The 14,963-nt window shown below is 47.4% G+C and overlaps 1 protein-coding gene across 4 annotated transcripts in view; it reads left to right on the top strand.

Annotated features, from left to right (window-relative positions):
* Positions 1-14,963, top strand: part of LOC142575965 (uncharacterized) — a 71,768-nt gene that overhangs the window by 39,844 nt on the left and 16,961 nt on the right. For 3 of the 4 annotated variants that reach the window (XM_075685816.1, XM_075685814.1, XM_075685815.1), the window contains 14 exons: positions 614-767; positions 3,204-3,484; positions 4,252-4,732; positions 5,042-5,152; positions 6,799-6,855; positions 6,947-6,999; positions 7,432-7,498; positions 7,630-7,715; positions 8,142-8,295; positions 8,846-9,079; positions 9,557-10,137; positions 10,694-10,758; positions 11,081-11,261; positions 12,771-12,886. In XM_075685816.1, coding sequence (XP_075541931.1) covers positions 614-767; positions 3,204-3,484; positions 4,252-4,732; positions 5,042-5,152; positions 6,799-6,855; positions 6,947-6,999; positions 7,432-7,498; positions 7,630-7,715; positions 8,142-8,295; positions 8,846-9,079; positions 9,557-10,137; positions 10,694-10,758; positions 11,081-11,261; positions 12,771-12,886 — 2,621 coding nt within the window. Of the gene's footprint in view, positions 1-613; positions 768-3,203; positions 3,485-4,251; positions 4,733-5,041; positions 5,153-6,798; positions 6,856-6,946; positions 7,000-7,431; positions 7,499-7,629; positions 7,716-8,141; positions 8,296-8,845; positions 9,080-9,556; positions 10,138-10,693; positions 10,759-11,080; positions 11,262-12,770; positions 12,887-14,963 lie in introns of those variants that run through there. The other variant, XM_075685817.1, reaches the window with a different exon arrangement.

The raw sequence follows: 14,963 nt of genomic DNA, 5'->3' as shown, positions 1-14,963 counted from the left end.
TGGGTGTGTAGTCTTCCTCTCTGGAAGGTTGCATAATAAAAGAACTGCCTCGTAAGTGGTGGAGGCACGGGCCGTTGATGCAGCAGGGTATTCTGTCATTGTAGGCACTCCTTTTATCAGCTATGCAGTGATGTTGGTTAGTATAGAAGGGTGTGAGGTACTGTAGTCTATGGAACGACTGGCAGACAACTAAACCGATGGAAGGGGTGGAGTGTCCAGAAGAAAGCAAGCAGGCAATGTGCTTGCATGTAATTTATGTTCAGGTGGCAACATTATGTTGTAATATTGTCTGTGGCTTGGTGGTTTGTAGAGAGATATTTTGTACATTTATTGCAAGCTTGATAAACATTTTCAGAGGTCTTGTAACTTTATGCTTAAGAGGCCCTCTAAAGAATACCTTCCGAAACAGCTTGCATGTTTTCAGTAAAGGTTGGAAGAAGCTGAAAGCGATCCGCTGATATGCCTTGCTTTAGTTTGGCACAAAAGATACCCACATTTGGAATTGTTCTTCCCCGCTCTAAAAAAAAATTATTTTATGCTCGCATCCTATGATTGAGCACAATATGCGCAAGTGTTGCATACATGTTGTTCTTCTCGTCTGCTGGTGGTGCAGGGGCCATGATGCGGGCTCTCCTTACAAGCGGGCTGGGCCCCTGAGTCCCCCCTTGGCTGGCACACGGGGCTACCCTTACCCACAGGACCCGACCCGGACACACTTCTCGCCCCTGCTCAACTCAACCCAGCAGAGCTATCGCGATGCCTTTCAGGTATGTCTTGCCCCTGCTGTTGATTCATGAAATGAGAAACTCGGCACTTGGGTCTTTCGGAAAGCTTTGCACTTGGAATAAAAGCTTATAGCAGTCTGGAGCTTCAACCCAACACCACCACCATTGTTCTACTGACGATCAGAAATCTTTCTTTCGATTGCAAAGCTTTTTCTGAATGATCCGCATTGGATTCCCTTCGGAGAAAGAAGCGCTGTTTTTAGACGGATGCAAGAAAAGGAAGAATTGTAATCCATCCTGTATAGGGGCACGTTATCCACCTAAGTGGAGGGCTCCTCTTCTATGAATATGAGTCTCTGCTTCGTGTGCACTGAAAGTCAATAGCATTCGAAGCTGGCTTTTGGGAAATGCCTATGTCCATTTGTATAGTTGCAGTGCGCTGCATCCTTTGTTGCCAGGCTCGGTGGCACTTAGCTGCTTCAAATGAATCTAACCTTAAGCTTTTGCTTCATAAAATAGCCACAGATGGATTGAGCATAAGTAGCACACGTGTGTGACACGCCGAAAACACGCTAGGTAAAGAGTGCGTTCAGTACCTTTTCCTTTTCTCTTTGCGTTCGAAAGGGCACTGGTGAAGTAAGTGCACAGGTTCCTGCGAGCGAGCAACGTTCGAAAAGTCCTAGTCGGGAATGCGCCTGTCAACAGGAATGTGTTATCATTTCCGCGCAGCCTAGCGCAAACTGACAAGCCTCAACCCACCTTGGAGGCCAGCCAAGCGTGCATTTATTTATTTTTTGTTCTCACCCACGTCCTCTCTTATCAGGCCTTGGTGTGGCATGTTCGTCCCTGGATCGTTGTTAGCATCCGCCAACGTTTTTATCAGCGCTGGGTAACAAGAGCACGCACACACCGAGAAGATGGGAAGTGGGCGAGGCAGCAGAATGATAAGCTTGGGCTGGCGTGTATATTGGTGACAGAGCGAAAGTTGCCACCGTGGCTGCCACCCTCTTGCTTGTGGAGCACTATTTCATTCCCTCCAGGGAGATTGCATGTTGCGCTGCGGTGGGTGCTTCCCTGATAAGCAGGGCAAGGCTCTTCACTATCGCGTATCATTGTGCTTTAAGGTGTTGCTGTAGCTCGGATAAACAGGCCACTTGGCTTATCCGGGGAGGGCAACATAGAGGAAGAGCAGTGGCATTATCGCTAGCCTGCTTTTGATCCGTTGGCATTGCTGAGCACCTTGTCACATTCCGTCTTTGTACCCCTTTGGGTACCTCTTTTCCCAGCTTTTTTTCTTCTCCCTCTCTCTTTTGTGTCCTTCGTTTTGCCTCAGGGCAGCAATGTTGATTGTCTAAACATAAACAAAATAAAGTGCCATTGCCTTGGCACTTTATTTTGCGAGCACACTGAATCTGAGCAATGGCGAAGAATCTGGCTCTGGGACGTTGGTGAAGGTTGCCAGTAAAGGTAATTATGCTAATGGGGACCTCTTCAATTTGTGAAGGCCAGAGTGTTGATAGTTTTCCTTCTCTACTGTTTATGATTGCCTGTCAAGGCTGATGCAGTATTGAAATAGAATCACATTTTTGTGTCCAGAAAAGTGGCTGTCATGCATTCTCGCATAGGAAACATGCACCAAATATCAATGGCAACGTAAGTAAGCTGTTTAGCACATCGGCCGTGCACTTGTCTGAATTTGTGATAAAGTTGTGCTTAAGGTTGTATTCAAAGTTCTTTGAAATGCGTACTCACCATTCCCGCTGTGCTGAACATGAGCATAAGTTCACTGGTATTGTATGCTGCAATGCATGTTATTACCTAGACCAGACCTTCAATGGGATATTGTGCTTGATATCGGTTTGTTGTCTTTCCGTAAATTCAGCTTGGTAAGTAGCTGCTGTGGTAAAGTCCCCTTACAAGGTGCACCATTTGGAATAGCTTTAAGAGTAAGCTAGCAGGGTGTTAGAACGGCGAGAGAGCCTTGGATCCTTGGCTCATCGGTTGCTCTAAAATGCTTCCACGCTCTAGAATGTTTCCGTTATGACAGTGCATATGCTCATATGCTGTGTGCAAAAGGGGCTACGAACTTTGCAATGTTCAAAGGCAGCAGCTAGAAATGGATAAGCACTTTCCTGTGTAGAAAGGTGTGCACATAGTTCAGGACTTTGAAATATGGCTGAAATAACTGGGTAAAGATTTGCCCAGTTGAAACCCCACTTGGAAGCTTGTGCACTACTACATGTACTAGCTCATGTCCTGTTTGCCCTGCTATAGCATTATCAGAGTGCTTGGTGCAACCTCATGTCATCAGCTTTTGTGTAACATCTAAGAGCTGTTGGGAGTAACCTTTGCTTGAGTTCCACTTTTCGTTTTCCCGAAGCTAGTGTTTGCAGATATCATTTGTTTAGTGCTTTAAGAGCAGTCTTGCTTTGACTGCGTCTAGGTCGCTGAAGGTGCTCAAGCTATTTTGGCTTGCAGCTGCAGGCAGAGCGGCAGCACCAGCAGCTGCAGGCAGAGCGGCAGCACCAGCAGCAGCAGCAACAGCAACAGCAGCAACAGCAGCAGCAGCAGCAACAGCAGCACCATCAGCACCAGCAACAGCAGCAGCAGCAGCAGCACCAGCAGCAGCAACAGCAACAACAGGAGTTCCTTCTGGAACGCTTCCGAGAACCCGAGCCACAGCATGTGCGGCGGAGACCGTCTCTGCTCCCAACGCCTGCGGAGTATGCTGCCAACCAGGAGCGTGCCGAGCGGGAACGGTGGGTTTCTCTTGTTGGATGTGCTGCACTACAGCAAACCTGTTGGGGAAGAGGTTAAAGGGGGCTGTATTGTCTTCGTTCACTTTTCATCCAAGCACAGTTAAAGGGATTGGCATTTGATTGTGGCTTGTTTGTCCAACCACTGGTTTACATGTCTGGTACACAGTAAAACCAACGTCTCTAAAAGCACTTCGTATTGACGCCATCTATGTGCGATATCACTTGTGTGTATCTTGAAAGCCACCATGAGGGTTGCAAGCTTTGTACTCGTCAACCTTGGCCCAGCTGCCCCGTGAGGCTAATCTAGTATTCACAGAATGCATTCAGTTTGCATTCAGTTTGCAGTTGGCGACACCAAGAGTGATTATAGTGACATTACTGGTCACATGTTGAAGTGGTGGGCTACATGACAGTGTCTACTCGTTGGTCTTATCCATAAATGATAGTGAAGCTTCTAGCACAGCTGAATGTTTCAACATGCAGCATAATTCTGGCAATTGTTGCTGGTTTTTCTTCTGTGCATATTAAGAAAATATGAGCATTTTAGTACTCGTCATGGTACATGTTACCGATTCTTCCACACAATTCTCTTGCTTACTCATACTGTTCTCATTCCAACTTACCACTGGTAGTGGTAGTGCATCTTAAGCTGTCTGTGGGTGGTGGCTGACAAGTACACCTGGGATGACCAACCCTTTTTCAATGTCTGTTGTGTTAGGGCTGGCTTAGGAGCAACTAGCCTTGTGTGACGGTGATGTGATGTGCAGGTACTTGGAGGCGTACCGGTTCCCACAGTACGAACAGCGCGACCTGGGCGGGGGCCTGGTGGGCCTGGTGGGAGGTCCCCCCGGGGGCTCGGCGGTGGCCAGTGCATCGAGTGGCCTCGTCGAGCCACTCGAGGTGGTGCACCTGAACAAGCGGCCCCGGCTTGGCCTGCTGCTGGGCGACCCCAAGGCCCAGCAGCCCTTGCTCATCGACACCTCCTCGCCGCACCACCACCACCCATCGTCGTCCCACCTCTCATCGCAGCACCACCTGATGCCTGCGGGTGTGGAGGTCAAGAAAGAGCCCGCTGCGTATGTGCCCCAGACCGAGGCCATCTCTCCCACGCTGCCCGGGGAGGACGGTCGGCCCCCGCTGTCACCCCAGGGCAGGTCCTCCAAGGATGATCTGCTCAATGCCATCAACAGGCTAGACCGGGAGATAGCACAGGTCGAGTCACAGACCAACAAGCTCAGGAAAAAGCAGGTGGGTGGGGCCACGCATTTACCATCACATCTTGGGGCCTGCTTATTCACCTGTATTCAGAATACGAGGAAAGTGTGAAGGCACGCAGTGCGTAACAGTGTGCAATTGGCTGACGCCAGGCCTTTAAGAATAAATGTAGTGGGGGCAGGAGAGAAATGAACAGTGGGAAAGGGAGGTTTGATTTGTCTTACTCGTACTGTGCACTTACTCATGTGGTTAAGCTGATGTTTACCAATTGATAATGTTCTTGTAACCACTACATGCGTGATAGTTCTAAATTGTTCTTTTCCGCTCTTCCATCTCTTGCAGCAAGAGCTAGAAGCCAACAACCCTGCAGACAGCAAAAAGGACGCGCAAGACACAGCACCCATTGAACCCAAGCAGCTGAGTGTTGCACAAGTCGTCTACTCAGAAAATAGGGTGTGTTATTGCATTTCCTTCTTCAAATAGACGGCCTTGGCGTTGCATTTTTTCACGAAGGTGGTTTGATAATTCACCTTCACTGGATGTGCTTATGTCCGCGACTGCATGTCAACATAAGTTACTTCCCGAAACACACTTCAATGTCAAGGCTGTGAGCTCGTCTGAGTTGAGAGAAGTCTCATGTCAGCATCGACATGCGGAAACTGATAAAAGAAACATTCTGCTCAACTCGGTTTGCCTAGTGCCAGCATCCTTAACTGAAATCCACTGCAGTAGATAAAGTAGAACACATTGTTAATACGATCCCATTTCGTATGGTTTTCAGACACGCGTTCACGATCTGAAACACAAGAAAATGACCCAATGCAGTTAAGCTTTCTTTACTGGTTAATACCTTCCAAGAAAACAGTCTTTCAGCACTAATGTTCTGTACATCACCCAAATGATATCATATGATAAGTTTTCCGGCCACTAGATCCCACGTAAACGAGGAAAGGCATGATAGAGAGAGATAAGTGCCTGCCACAGCAGCTTCCTTGCAGTACGGCCTGCCTGTGTTGCATGAAGAGGCTGGCAAGCACTTGGTCTCTTCTTCCGGTACCCGCAGATTTCCTCATGGGCCATCACATGTCGCATTCACAGCTATGCAATAAGCATCTTTACCTATCTGCTTCATAATGTGTGGCATAGTTCTGTGAGAACCGCGCTGCATGGTTTAGATAGGCAATAACCCAAACTGCCGCCATATTGAGGGTCATCTTTTGCTCTGGTGCCATCATATTCCGGGGTCACTCAACAACTTGATTTCGTTTGGTTTTACTGTCTCAAAAAATGCCACACCGATAAGAAAACACTGATTTTGGGTGGCAGGCTTTAACAGCTCCAGGCGCTGCAATGTTTCGTTTTTTTTTTTTTTTTTTTCATAAGTTGAATGGTGTGGCTACTAGAATATTTGGTACCTATTTGTAACTAAAGCCCCTGTAGAGTAGTTTCCAGCTGACCAGGTTAATTGCAAATAATTTGCCCTCTTACTACGGCGCTTCTTCTCTCTCCGATTGTGGCATAGCATTGAAGCGCTGCTATATGCTTCCTGCTAACATTTCTCCATGAAAGGCAGGGGAAGTGTGTGTGTTCACACGTCGCATGTGGAAGTAGAACCAGTTTTGAGTTTCGAATTGCTTGCCAGAGGCAGCAAATTTGCTGGCAAAATGACTGAAGGAGAAGAGAGCGAGAGACAAAAGGGGAGGAAAGACAGGGAGGTTAGCCAGTGTAAGTGGAATAAAAGGAGAAAGAGGAGAAACAGAAAAATTCACACAGTAATGCGATGCTACGTGCGAAAACATTCAAAGACTGTTGCACAATTCGCATGTCTTTAAAAACCGAACGAGTATTCAAAAAGCGGCTTTAGTGGAAACGGAGAGGTGGGACATATGACGAGGGACTCTATTTAGACTCATTTGTAGAAAGCCATTTGGAAGGAGCTGTGGTGTTGTATATTGAGTAGGGCAACTAAATTTACCAAGTAGACATTTTGTGCTCTTTCTCTCTCTCTCTCTCTCTCTCTCTCTCTCTCTCTCTGTTTGTGTCCAACACTCCACGCTGACTAGTATTCCTTTTACCTCTGTCCCCTCTCCAAACTGCAGAAAAAAGCACAGCTTGCCCATGCCGCTCTTGATAATCTAGGCCCGAAAGTGGATTTGGTGAGTGACGCTTGGTTCTTGCCTGCAGTTGAAAGTTCTTTGCTTGATGTGAGTCGTGTACATGAACATGGCATTTTATTTTCCTTTGTAGCCAATGTACAATCAACCTTCTGACACTGCCATATATCACGAAAACAAGAAAAAGTAAGCGACCTTCTTTTTAACGCTTGGATAACACTTGTATTGCAATGTTTTGGTAGTGAATTTGTGGTTAGCTTGCCTTAGGTTTATATGCCTGGTGTGGAATTGCTAAACTGCAAGTCTGCACATTGTTGTCAATCATTCCAGTTGCAGATTTGACAAATGTCAGCGTTGTGCTATAGGGATGTTTTCCTTTACTGTTAGAGGGGTCAAGCTAACCCTTATTTAGCTTAGTGATATTTATTAAGGCAAGCATCACTGACAAACAACTCTATGGAAGGCATTCCTTGTAAGTTAAACTTTTATTGTGCTTGTTTTTGCCTATCAGGGGTGGTGTTCACACTTGATAACTGTAGCTTCCAACTAAAGTATACTGCAGATTAGCCAAAAGCAGCATTTCCTTTACAAGTCCTTATGTTTGGCACTTCTTTCCAGATTCCACGAGTTTAGGAAAAGTTTGACAATATATTTTAAAAGGAGAGCACAAGAACGAGAAGCAAGGGTAAGAAAAGTTGCTGCTGGTCCCTTGCGTATTGTACTGCATTGGCCTTTACATACGAATGTGCTTGTGGCACACTACATTTGGACTGTCCTGCATACTAATATAGGACCCCCTTTCCCATTCTTTTGCAGGAAAAATACTTAACAGATACTTACAATCAGCTTATGCAGGCATGGCTGAGAAAAATGGAAAAGAGGGAAAACAACGCTGCACGAAAGTGAGTATCCTTTTGCCACATTGCATGTTTTTTTCCCTGTTTGTAAGTACTGTCTTGGAGCGTTGACATGAACATGAAAGAGCAGTGTCAAGTTTAATCAGCAAAAATTGCTGTGCATGAGAGTCGGAGGGAAAGGCAGATAGGGCAAAGGACGAGAGAGAATTGGGTGTGCCCACAGGTACCCATGACGGTGCGTACATCCTCAAGCGTAGTCGCAGGCCTTCAGGAAGCGAACTAGTGGCTTGGTGGCTTCGTGCATGCACCAGTACCTCGGTTAAGGTCTCTAGACCCCCTGTTCTTCACTCTGTTTTAGTTACTCAGTTAAAACAACACCAAATGTCATCCTCGGTAATTCGCACAAGTTGGGGCCCCCTGCTGACAAGTAGTGCCAATGAAAAGGAATCCCATTGGCTCTATTGTGTGCAGAGCCAAGGACCAGAAGCAGCGAGAGTTCTTTGAGAAGCAGTTCCCCGAGCTGAAGAAGCAGCGGGAGGACCGGGAGCGTTTCTCGCGGGCGGGCCAGCGGGTGCGCAGTGAAGCCGAACTGGAGGAGATCATGGACGGGCTCCAGGAGCAGGAGGTGGGTGGGCCCCCCCTTATGACTTGGAACAGAACTTGGGAGAGAGAAAGTGGTTTTCAATAGATCAGTGAGACCAGTGGCATGTTCCTTGCATGTGGGAGGAAGTGCAGCATGCGTTTATGGTGTGTTTTGTTCTTTTGTTTAGGTGGAAAGTTGGGCTAGTTGGAATGGATGCGTCATTTAAGATTGTCTTTAAAAACTACACCGATTCAGAATCCCATGTCCTTCTCTTAAAGTTGCCGTTATTTTCCAAGCTGATCTCAAGTATGCTTCGGTAGGATCAGCCGTGCGAACCCTAAGTATTCCTTTGGACATTCATGCGGTAGTTTCAGTGTAGTTGCCTGTTACGTAGTTATTTTTCTGAGCACAAGCATGCAACATGTAGTTGCATGCTTGTGCGGTTCGCTTAGCGAACTGTGTCGCTATTCATGCGTCGCCAGTGGTGCTTAGGCTGCTTGCTGTGTCTCTTGTGATGCGAGCTTGTTGTGGCGAGATCTGCTGGTGTGCATTTGGGAAACGGTCTGACACTGGCATTGCGGGTTGTGTGCAGAACGAGGATCGCAAGATGCGGAGCTACGCAGTCGTGCCACCGATCCTGGTGGACGTGCGGTCGCGGCGTCCACGCTACCTGAACCGCAATAGCCTGGTGGAAGACCTGTCGGCCGAGTACAAGGATCGCCAGATGCAGAATGTCTGGACCGACCAGGAGAAGGAGATTTTCCGTGAGAAGTACCTCCAGCATCCCAAGAACTTCGGCGTCATCGCCTCCTACCTGGAGAGGAAGGTGAGGGCTCGTGCAACGGTACTATTGCTGCCACCTTCCGAAAGTCACCGTTTCCATTTACAAGCTTTTCTTTTTCTTTTCCTGATCGTTTGTTGCACTCTTCGCAAGGCTCATTAGCCACTTAAGACCATTCACCAGAAAAAGATAAACATTGTAGTAGTGCAGTAGCGTCATTGTTTCTGAGTGCCCAACTCAGGCGTTGCATTTAGTATTTGCCACCAAAAAATTTCATTTCTGCCTTACGGTTTGCAAGTGTCTACCTTTGGTACTGTAGAAACTCATGCAAACACTTGAGAAAATGAGCCAAGTATTTTTTTATTTATCCACCACAAATATATGAGAAATAATATGAAATGGAAAGCTACCAACACAGGGTACTACCTTACTTGGTTGTTTGCAGTGAACTTGCGTTGATGTGATGAATCAATTGTGGTCTGTCTCCTGAGGTGTGGTGCTCTGCTGTCCCCGTGTGCGCAGAGTGTAGCAGACTGTGTCCAGTATTACTACCTGACCAAGAAGAGTGAGAACTACAAGCAGCTGCTGCGCAAGCACAACGTCAAGAAACGCACAAGAGCCATGGTGAAGGCCCCCGTTCCACCTGCCTCTCAGCCCCAGCCGGTGACAAGCTCATTGCCCGTGCGCAACCCCCTGCCTACGAGCAGTAGTGGCAGCACAAGCACCATCACTGCCACCACCACCACCGCCACCATTACCACGACCACCGCCACCAGTTCCACGACGGCAACAACCAGCACTGGTGTGGCAACCGCCACTGTTACGGCAACGTCGACTACCACTACCGCCACCGCAGCAACCACCACCGGCGCCTCCGCTGCCGCCACCACCACCACTACCACCACCACTGCACTCCCCACGGAAAGCAACGGCGGTGGCCGAAGTGAAGACAAGGCTGCGCCCTCGGTGGCGGCAGCACCGTCGAGGGGCGGGTCTCCGTGCCAGGCATCCTTGGCCACGCCACCTCCAACGCAACCTCAGGCCAACGGCCCCATTGGCGAGGAAGCCAGCAAGCCACCGTGCATTGTGGACACCATTAATGGGTGAGTTTTTCCAGTCCATTCTGTCCGTTCACCGTGTGTTCCATGGCATTGCAGTTAGCTTTGGGAGGGGGCTGTGGCGTTTTGCTCAGGTCTAGGTCATGGGTTCGGCCCTTTGCAGCTACTAAAATCCAGCCAACCTTGGCAAAAAACACTAATGTACTTGGATTTAAGTGCAGGGATTCCGGGTGGTCAGCGCTCCATCTGGAGTGCTCCACTATGGCGTCTCTTGTATGCTTGTAAATGCCACAAAGGAAAATGTCTGGCTATCTAGAAGACTAGCCGAGCAAGAAGGGATTGAATACGAAATCCCTGAATCTGCTGTGCTGTGACGTACAGGTTAAAATAGTTGCAATTCCACTTTATAGAATTGCAGTGTAAATTTCCTGTAATGCTGCTTTGCCCACTATTGCAGAGATGTTTGTTGGACTTAAATTGCAAGTGTGATTATTTACAGTGGGATTTAGTGTGTTTATGGTAGCCACTGCTAAAGTTGTGCAAATAACCTCAATGTTGTGCAAATAACCTCAATGGTAATTTTGTGTTGTTTATTTTCCAGTTTGAAGACTCCAATGCTGGAGAAAGTTTCGGAAAGCAGTGCAGCTACTTCAGTGGAGGGCAAAGGTTCGTGCATATGTTCACTTAGTTTCATTACTTCGAAGCCACGATGATGGAAAGGATGCGAGAAGGCTTTGACCCTGCGACACTAGTAAGCATTAAGAGCACACGAAAAAAAAAAATTGGACAGGCAGGATTGCATTGTGGTTTCTTCTGACGAGAGTGTCATCTGAATATCGTATTGCTTGGTTATTTGGCCCGGTCTTAATGCCAAGGGGAAAGGGATGCATGCTGAATTATTGATGCATCTGTGTCCTACCACTTGCGAAACAGTCTGTGAAAGGCAACGTGTGCGACTTGACACATGAATGCCCGGATGTCTGTGCAGGAGGAGGAGAGACTGGACTGCCTTGCATGGTGTGCCAGTGCCGCTTGGAGAAAAGTGGCCAGTGGCGGCCCCTAACCAAGGCAAACTGCCACATGTACGGTCTCAAGGACACGGACCTGGTGCCGGATGCACGTGTGTGCGTCAGCTGTCGGTTCAAGACCGTGCGCCAGCGTATTGCCCAGTACGTTTGCTCTCCCTATTGTTCGCTGGCCACCTCAGTACCTCGGCACGGCTGCTGCTCCTCTTGCCATGCTGTGCAGAGTCTGGGTTTGCTGGGCCCTTGGTTATTAAGTGGGGGGGGGGGGGGGAGGAAAGGCTTCAAACCATTGCACGCTCTGTTGTTACCAATTTACTCTAGCTAGTGCAGCAGGAGGCCTGTGCAGGTTGCTTGAGGTTTTGTATGAAAGGCTTCAAAAGCTTTGCTGTCATGTCTTAAACCTTCACTTAAAATTATGGGGTTTTACGTGCCAAAACCACTCTCTGATTACGAGGCACGTCATAGTGGGGGACTCTGGAAATTTGGACCACCTGGGTTTCTTTAACATGCACCTAAGTCTAAGTACACAGGTGTTTTCGCATTTTGCCCCATGGAAACGCGGCCGCCGTGGCCAGGATTCCATCCCGCGACCTCATGCTTAGCAGCCCAAAGCCATAGCCACTAAGCAAACACGGCGGGTCTTAAACCTTGGCTACAAAAGCCATTGTGTAAAAATCTCTGCTTGCACACCTTTGAGTCGGTGGTTCGCCTTCTTTTCTTTTTTCACAGCTTTTGTACTTTGCGCCACAGTACATTGGTGCACCAACTCGCCTATCATAGTACTCTGCTAAATGACATTTCATTAGAGTCGCCCACCGATAATTCGGATATGCTCCATTATTCGGACAGAATCGCAGCAGCGCCACATGGCCCCATAACTTAACGTATAAGGACGACTGAAATTTTGGACACCTTACAGCGTCTTCAGACAACTAATGAAGTGCAAGAAAGAATAGCATGAGAAGACAATGTTACAGAATCTTGGCTTTGTTTTGTGGCTGCGGGAGGAAGATTCGATGCATGCACCAACTACCGTCTGTTGTGACTGCATAACAATGATGGAGATATGGACTGGTTACTTTGCAAGCAAGCGTTGACAAATGTGGGTTGCATGTTAAGCGAACACTTGGGAAAATGGTTTCATTTTCGCGGGATTTCGTTATTTTGATCCAGCACATCAACAGGCGACAAGTGTTCGTGGCACTGTGCCACGAGTGCCATTGCATGCAGGCGTTGCTAGTCTGGCACTAGTCACGCGAAATCTCTTGAAAAGTATCTCCGAAAGTCGCATGCACCTTTCATGGCACCTTTTCTTGCTGCTCAATTCTGCTGAATCTGATATTTCAGACTCCTAATGACTCCTAAATGCCCTAGTTGAGTCTGAGTTATACATCTGTAACTGCATATGCGATAATTTGATATATTTGTGTCCATTATATCAAGGTGCGCATCTTTGTGGACTTCACCAGTATGACAGGTGTGTGCCAAATTTGGATTGTGTAGCCGGAATGTGCAGATGCACAGTCTCGCACGTACACAACGCCTTGTGTGGTTAGGGCTTTGTATGGCTGGAGAACAATTTGTTGGCTTTTATTTCATGATGCTGTGTTTTGGTCCTCCCTGAGTGCAAGCTTTGCTTTGCAAATTGTGCAGGTGCCCAATAGCAACGTGCAAAAGTCCCAAGCGCAAGATGAAGAGGTTACGGCCACTTCCTGCAAAGTGGACAGAGCTGGACAAGGACCTCAAGGAGTCTATCAGCAAGGAACTACGTATGTTTCCTTCCACATATTGCCATCTCGTTTTAGATGTTTAGTTTAGGACTGCGAAGTGTAGTGCCTCTAGTTACATGGGCTTTCAGTCATTCATGTGTAAGTCAAAGCTCTAGATTATGTTGAAGAAAACAACCTGCCTAAACACCATTCGCTCTAATCGGTCGCATTCAAGCCTGATTGAAAGCTCTCGTCAGCACCCTGAAGGTTGTTGAGGAAATTGAGAATAGTGGTTTTACAACAGCATATTTGTAGCAGGGCTAGTAAATGTAACAGGCGCCAGGCAGGGTTTGTACATCGTGAAAACTATCGAATTTGGAAAAAATAGATTTAAGGGCCCTTGCACCTCCTGGAAAACTGGTGTTGGGGGCAACTTTTGAACATAAAAAATAACGTTCTCCACACAACGCTGTGCCATGGACACTGTCTATCGCAAAACAACCCTAGATATTTTCTTTTGAGAGTGTTGCTAAATGATTGCAATGTGGCATGTCCACAGCCACCGACGACAGGCTTATTTAGATCGCTATTGCCATCTTGAAGCTAGACAAAGCCAGATCAAGCAACCAAACTGTGCCACCATTTTGTTGGTTGACCAGCCAGTTCACACCACAGCTGTCGTGGCTAGATTTTTGAGCCCTAGTCTCCAGAAATGCCTGGTGAAAACTTGAGTTTCAGTCGTTTGGGTTTAACGCGACGAGTATCTTTGGTTGATGTTGGACACTACTAACCATTGTGCCAGAAGGCAGTTGACATTGTTACAATGGGAAAGTCCTCTTAGAAAAGCGATCTGAAGAGCTTGAAGTGTGTTTCAACTTGGCAGCTGCTTAGCTGCAAGGGAACTGCAGCTAAGGAGTAGCTTTCACTTTTTTTCAGTGTTTGCCCCCTTTTTGAATTTTAGCCTTTGGCATCCTTGAAATCCTATAATCGTCTACAACCAGGATAAGCGACAGATAGTTGACAGTTGGAGGCACTTGCTCACCTGTCGGCACGACTTTCTTTGTCTGGTACATGCCCCAAATTATTCGTTTCATTTCTTCACCCCACACCTCCACTTCAACACCATCCTTTAACTGAAAGGTGGTGTCGCTCTTGGCTTCCAGGGTGAGGAATGTACTCTCCATTGCAGTGCCTCTCCACTTCAGTACTTGTGAGTGTATATGCTGATCTGCAAGCTTGCCACTTGCAGGGGAACTTGGCTGAAGGGCAATGTTTACTTCAATCGAGAGACACTACTGCCCGCCACAGGTGCTAGCTAAAGGAAGACTTTGAGTGCAGGGTCCCGTGGGAACAGAGCTGTACGAGTTGCTCACTTTATATTTAGCCTCTTGGTATCGGCATCATTCTCGGTAATGCCCTGCTGCCAGGATTCACAGTCTTCACTTCTTGTTTGGTATTGAATAAGCCAGTGACATTGCTTGTAGCTGCAGTGCTGGTGTGTATTTGGCATGCCTTCTGTGACTCCCGAGGTTATAGTGATTGAACATGCAGTTTTCGTTGCTGCCTGGACCTGTCCCAAGTCGAATTTATTCTGGTAAAGTTCATTTCGTTGCCCAACCCCTTTTCTTGTTTCTGCACTTTTAGTACGTTCGCTTTACGCCATCTGACGGTGTTCAGGGCACTGACAGTTCTGTACAAATCTGCGAGCAAAAGCCTACATGCTTTCCTGGAAGTTTTGCAAGTTCATTGAAGTTGGGTTGTGCATTCAGAGACGTGATCATGTAAGGAAGGCAAAATGCTTTGCTATGAGGCATACCGTTATTTCCAGCGATATAAAACCTGGCTGTGTGTAGTGCACTCGAAGCTACTGGTAGCCGTCTGCACACACTGGGGTTCTGGTACAAATGCATTTCCATTTCGTGCAGTTTCAGTGAGCTGAAACACATGTTGCACCAGTTGTTTGTTAAGTGGAAATGCAGGTACTGGTAAGGTTTACAAAAGCAAATTTCTGGTGACTTTCTGGTTAGAAATACTGGTTGGTTGCCTGTTATCTTGAAGAGGGTTGCTATTGACATGTTGCACACCGCGTGAATACTGCAAAAAACGGCCATGCTGGGACGTAGTCAAGTAAATTTGT

Source organism: Dermacentor variabilis, chromosome 3 (assembly GCF_050947875.1).
Source record: "Dermacentor variabilis isolate Ectoservices chromosome 3, ASM5094787v1, whole genome shotgun sequence".
NCBI lineage: Eukaryota > Metazoa > Arthropoda > Arachnida > Ixodida > Ixodidae > Dermacentor > Dermacentor variabilis.
The sequence above is the reverse complement of the archived record's forward strand: the minus strand, read 5'-3'. Positions and strand labels throughout refer to the sequence as shown.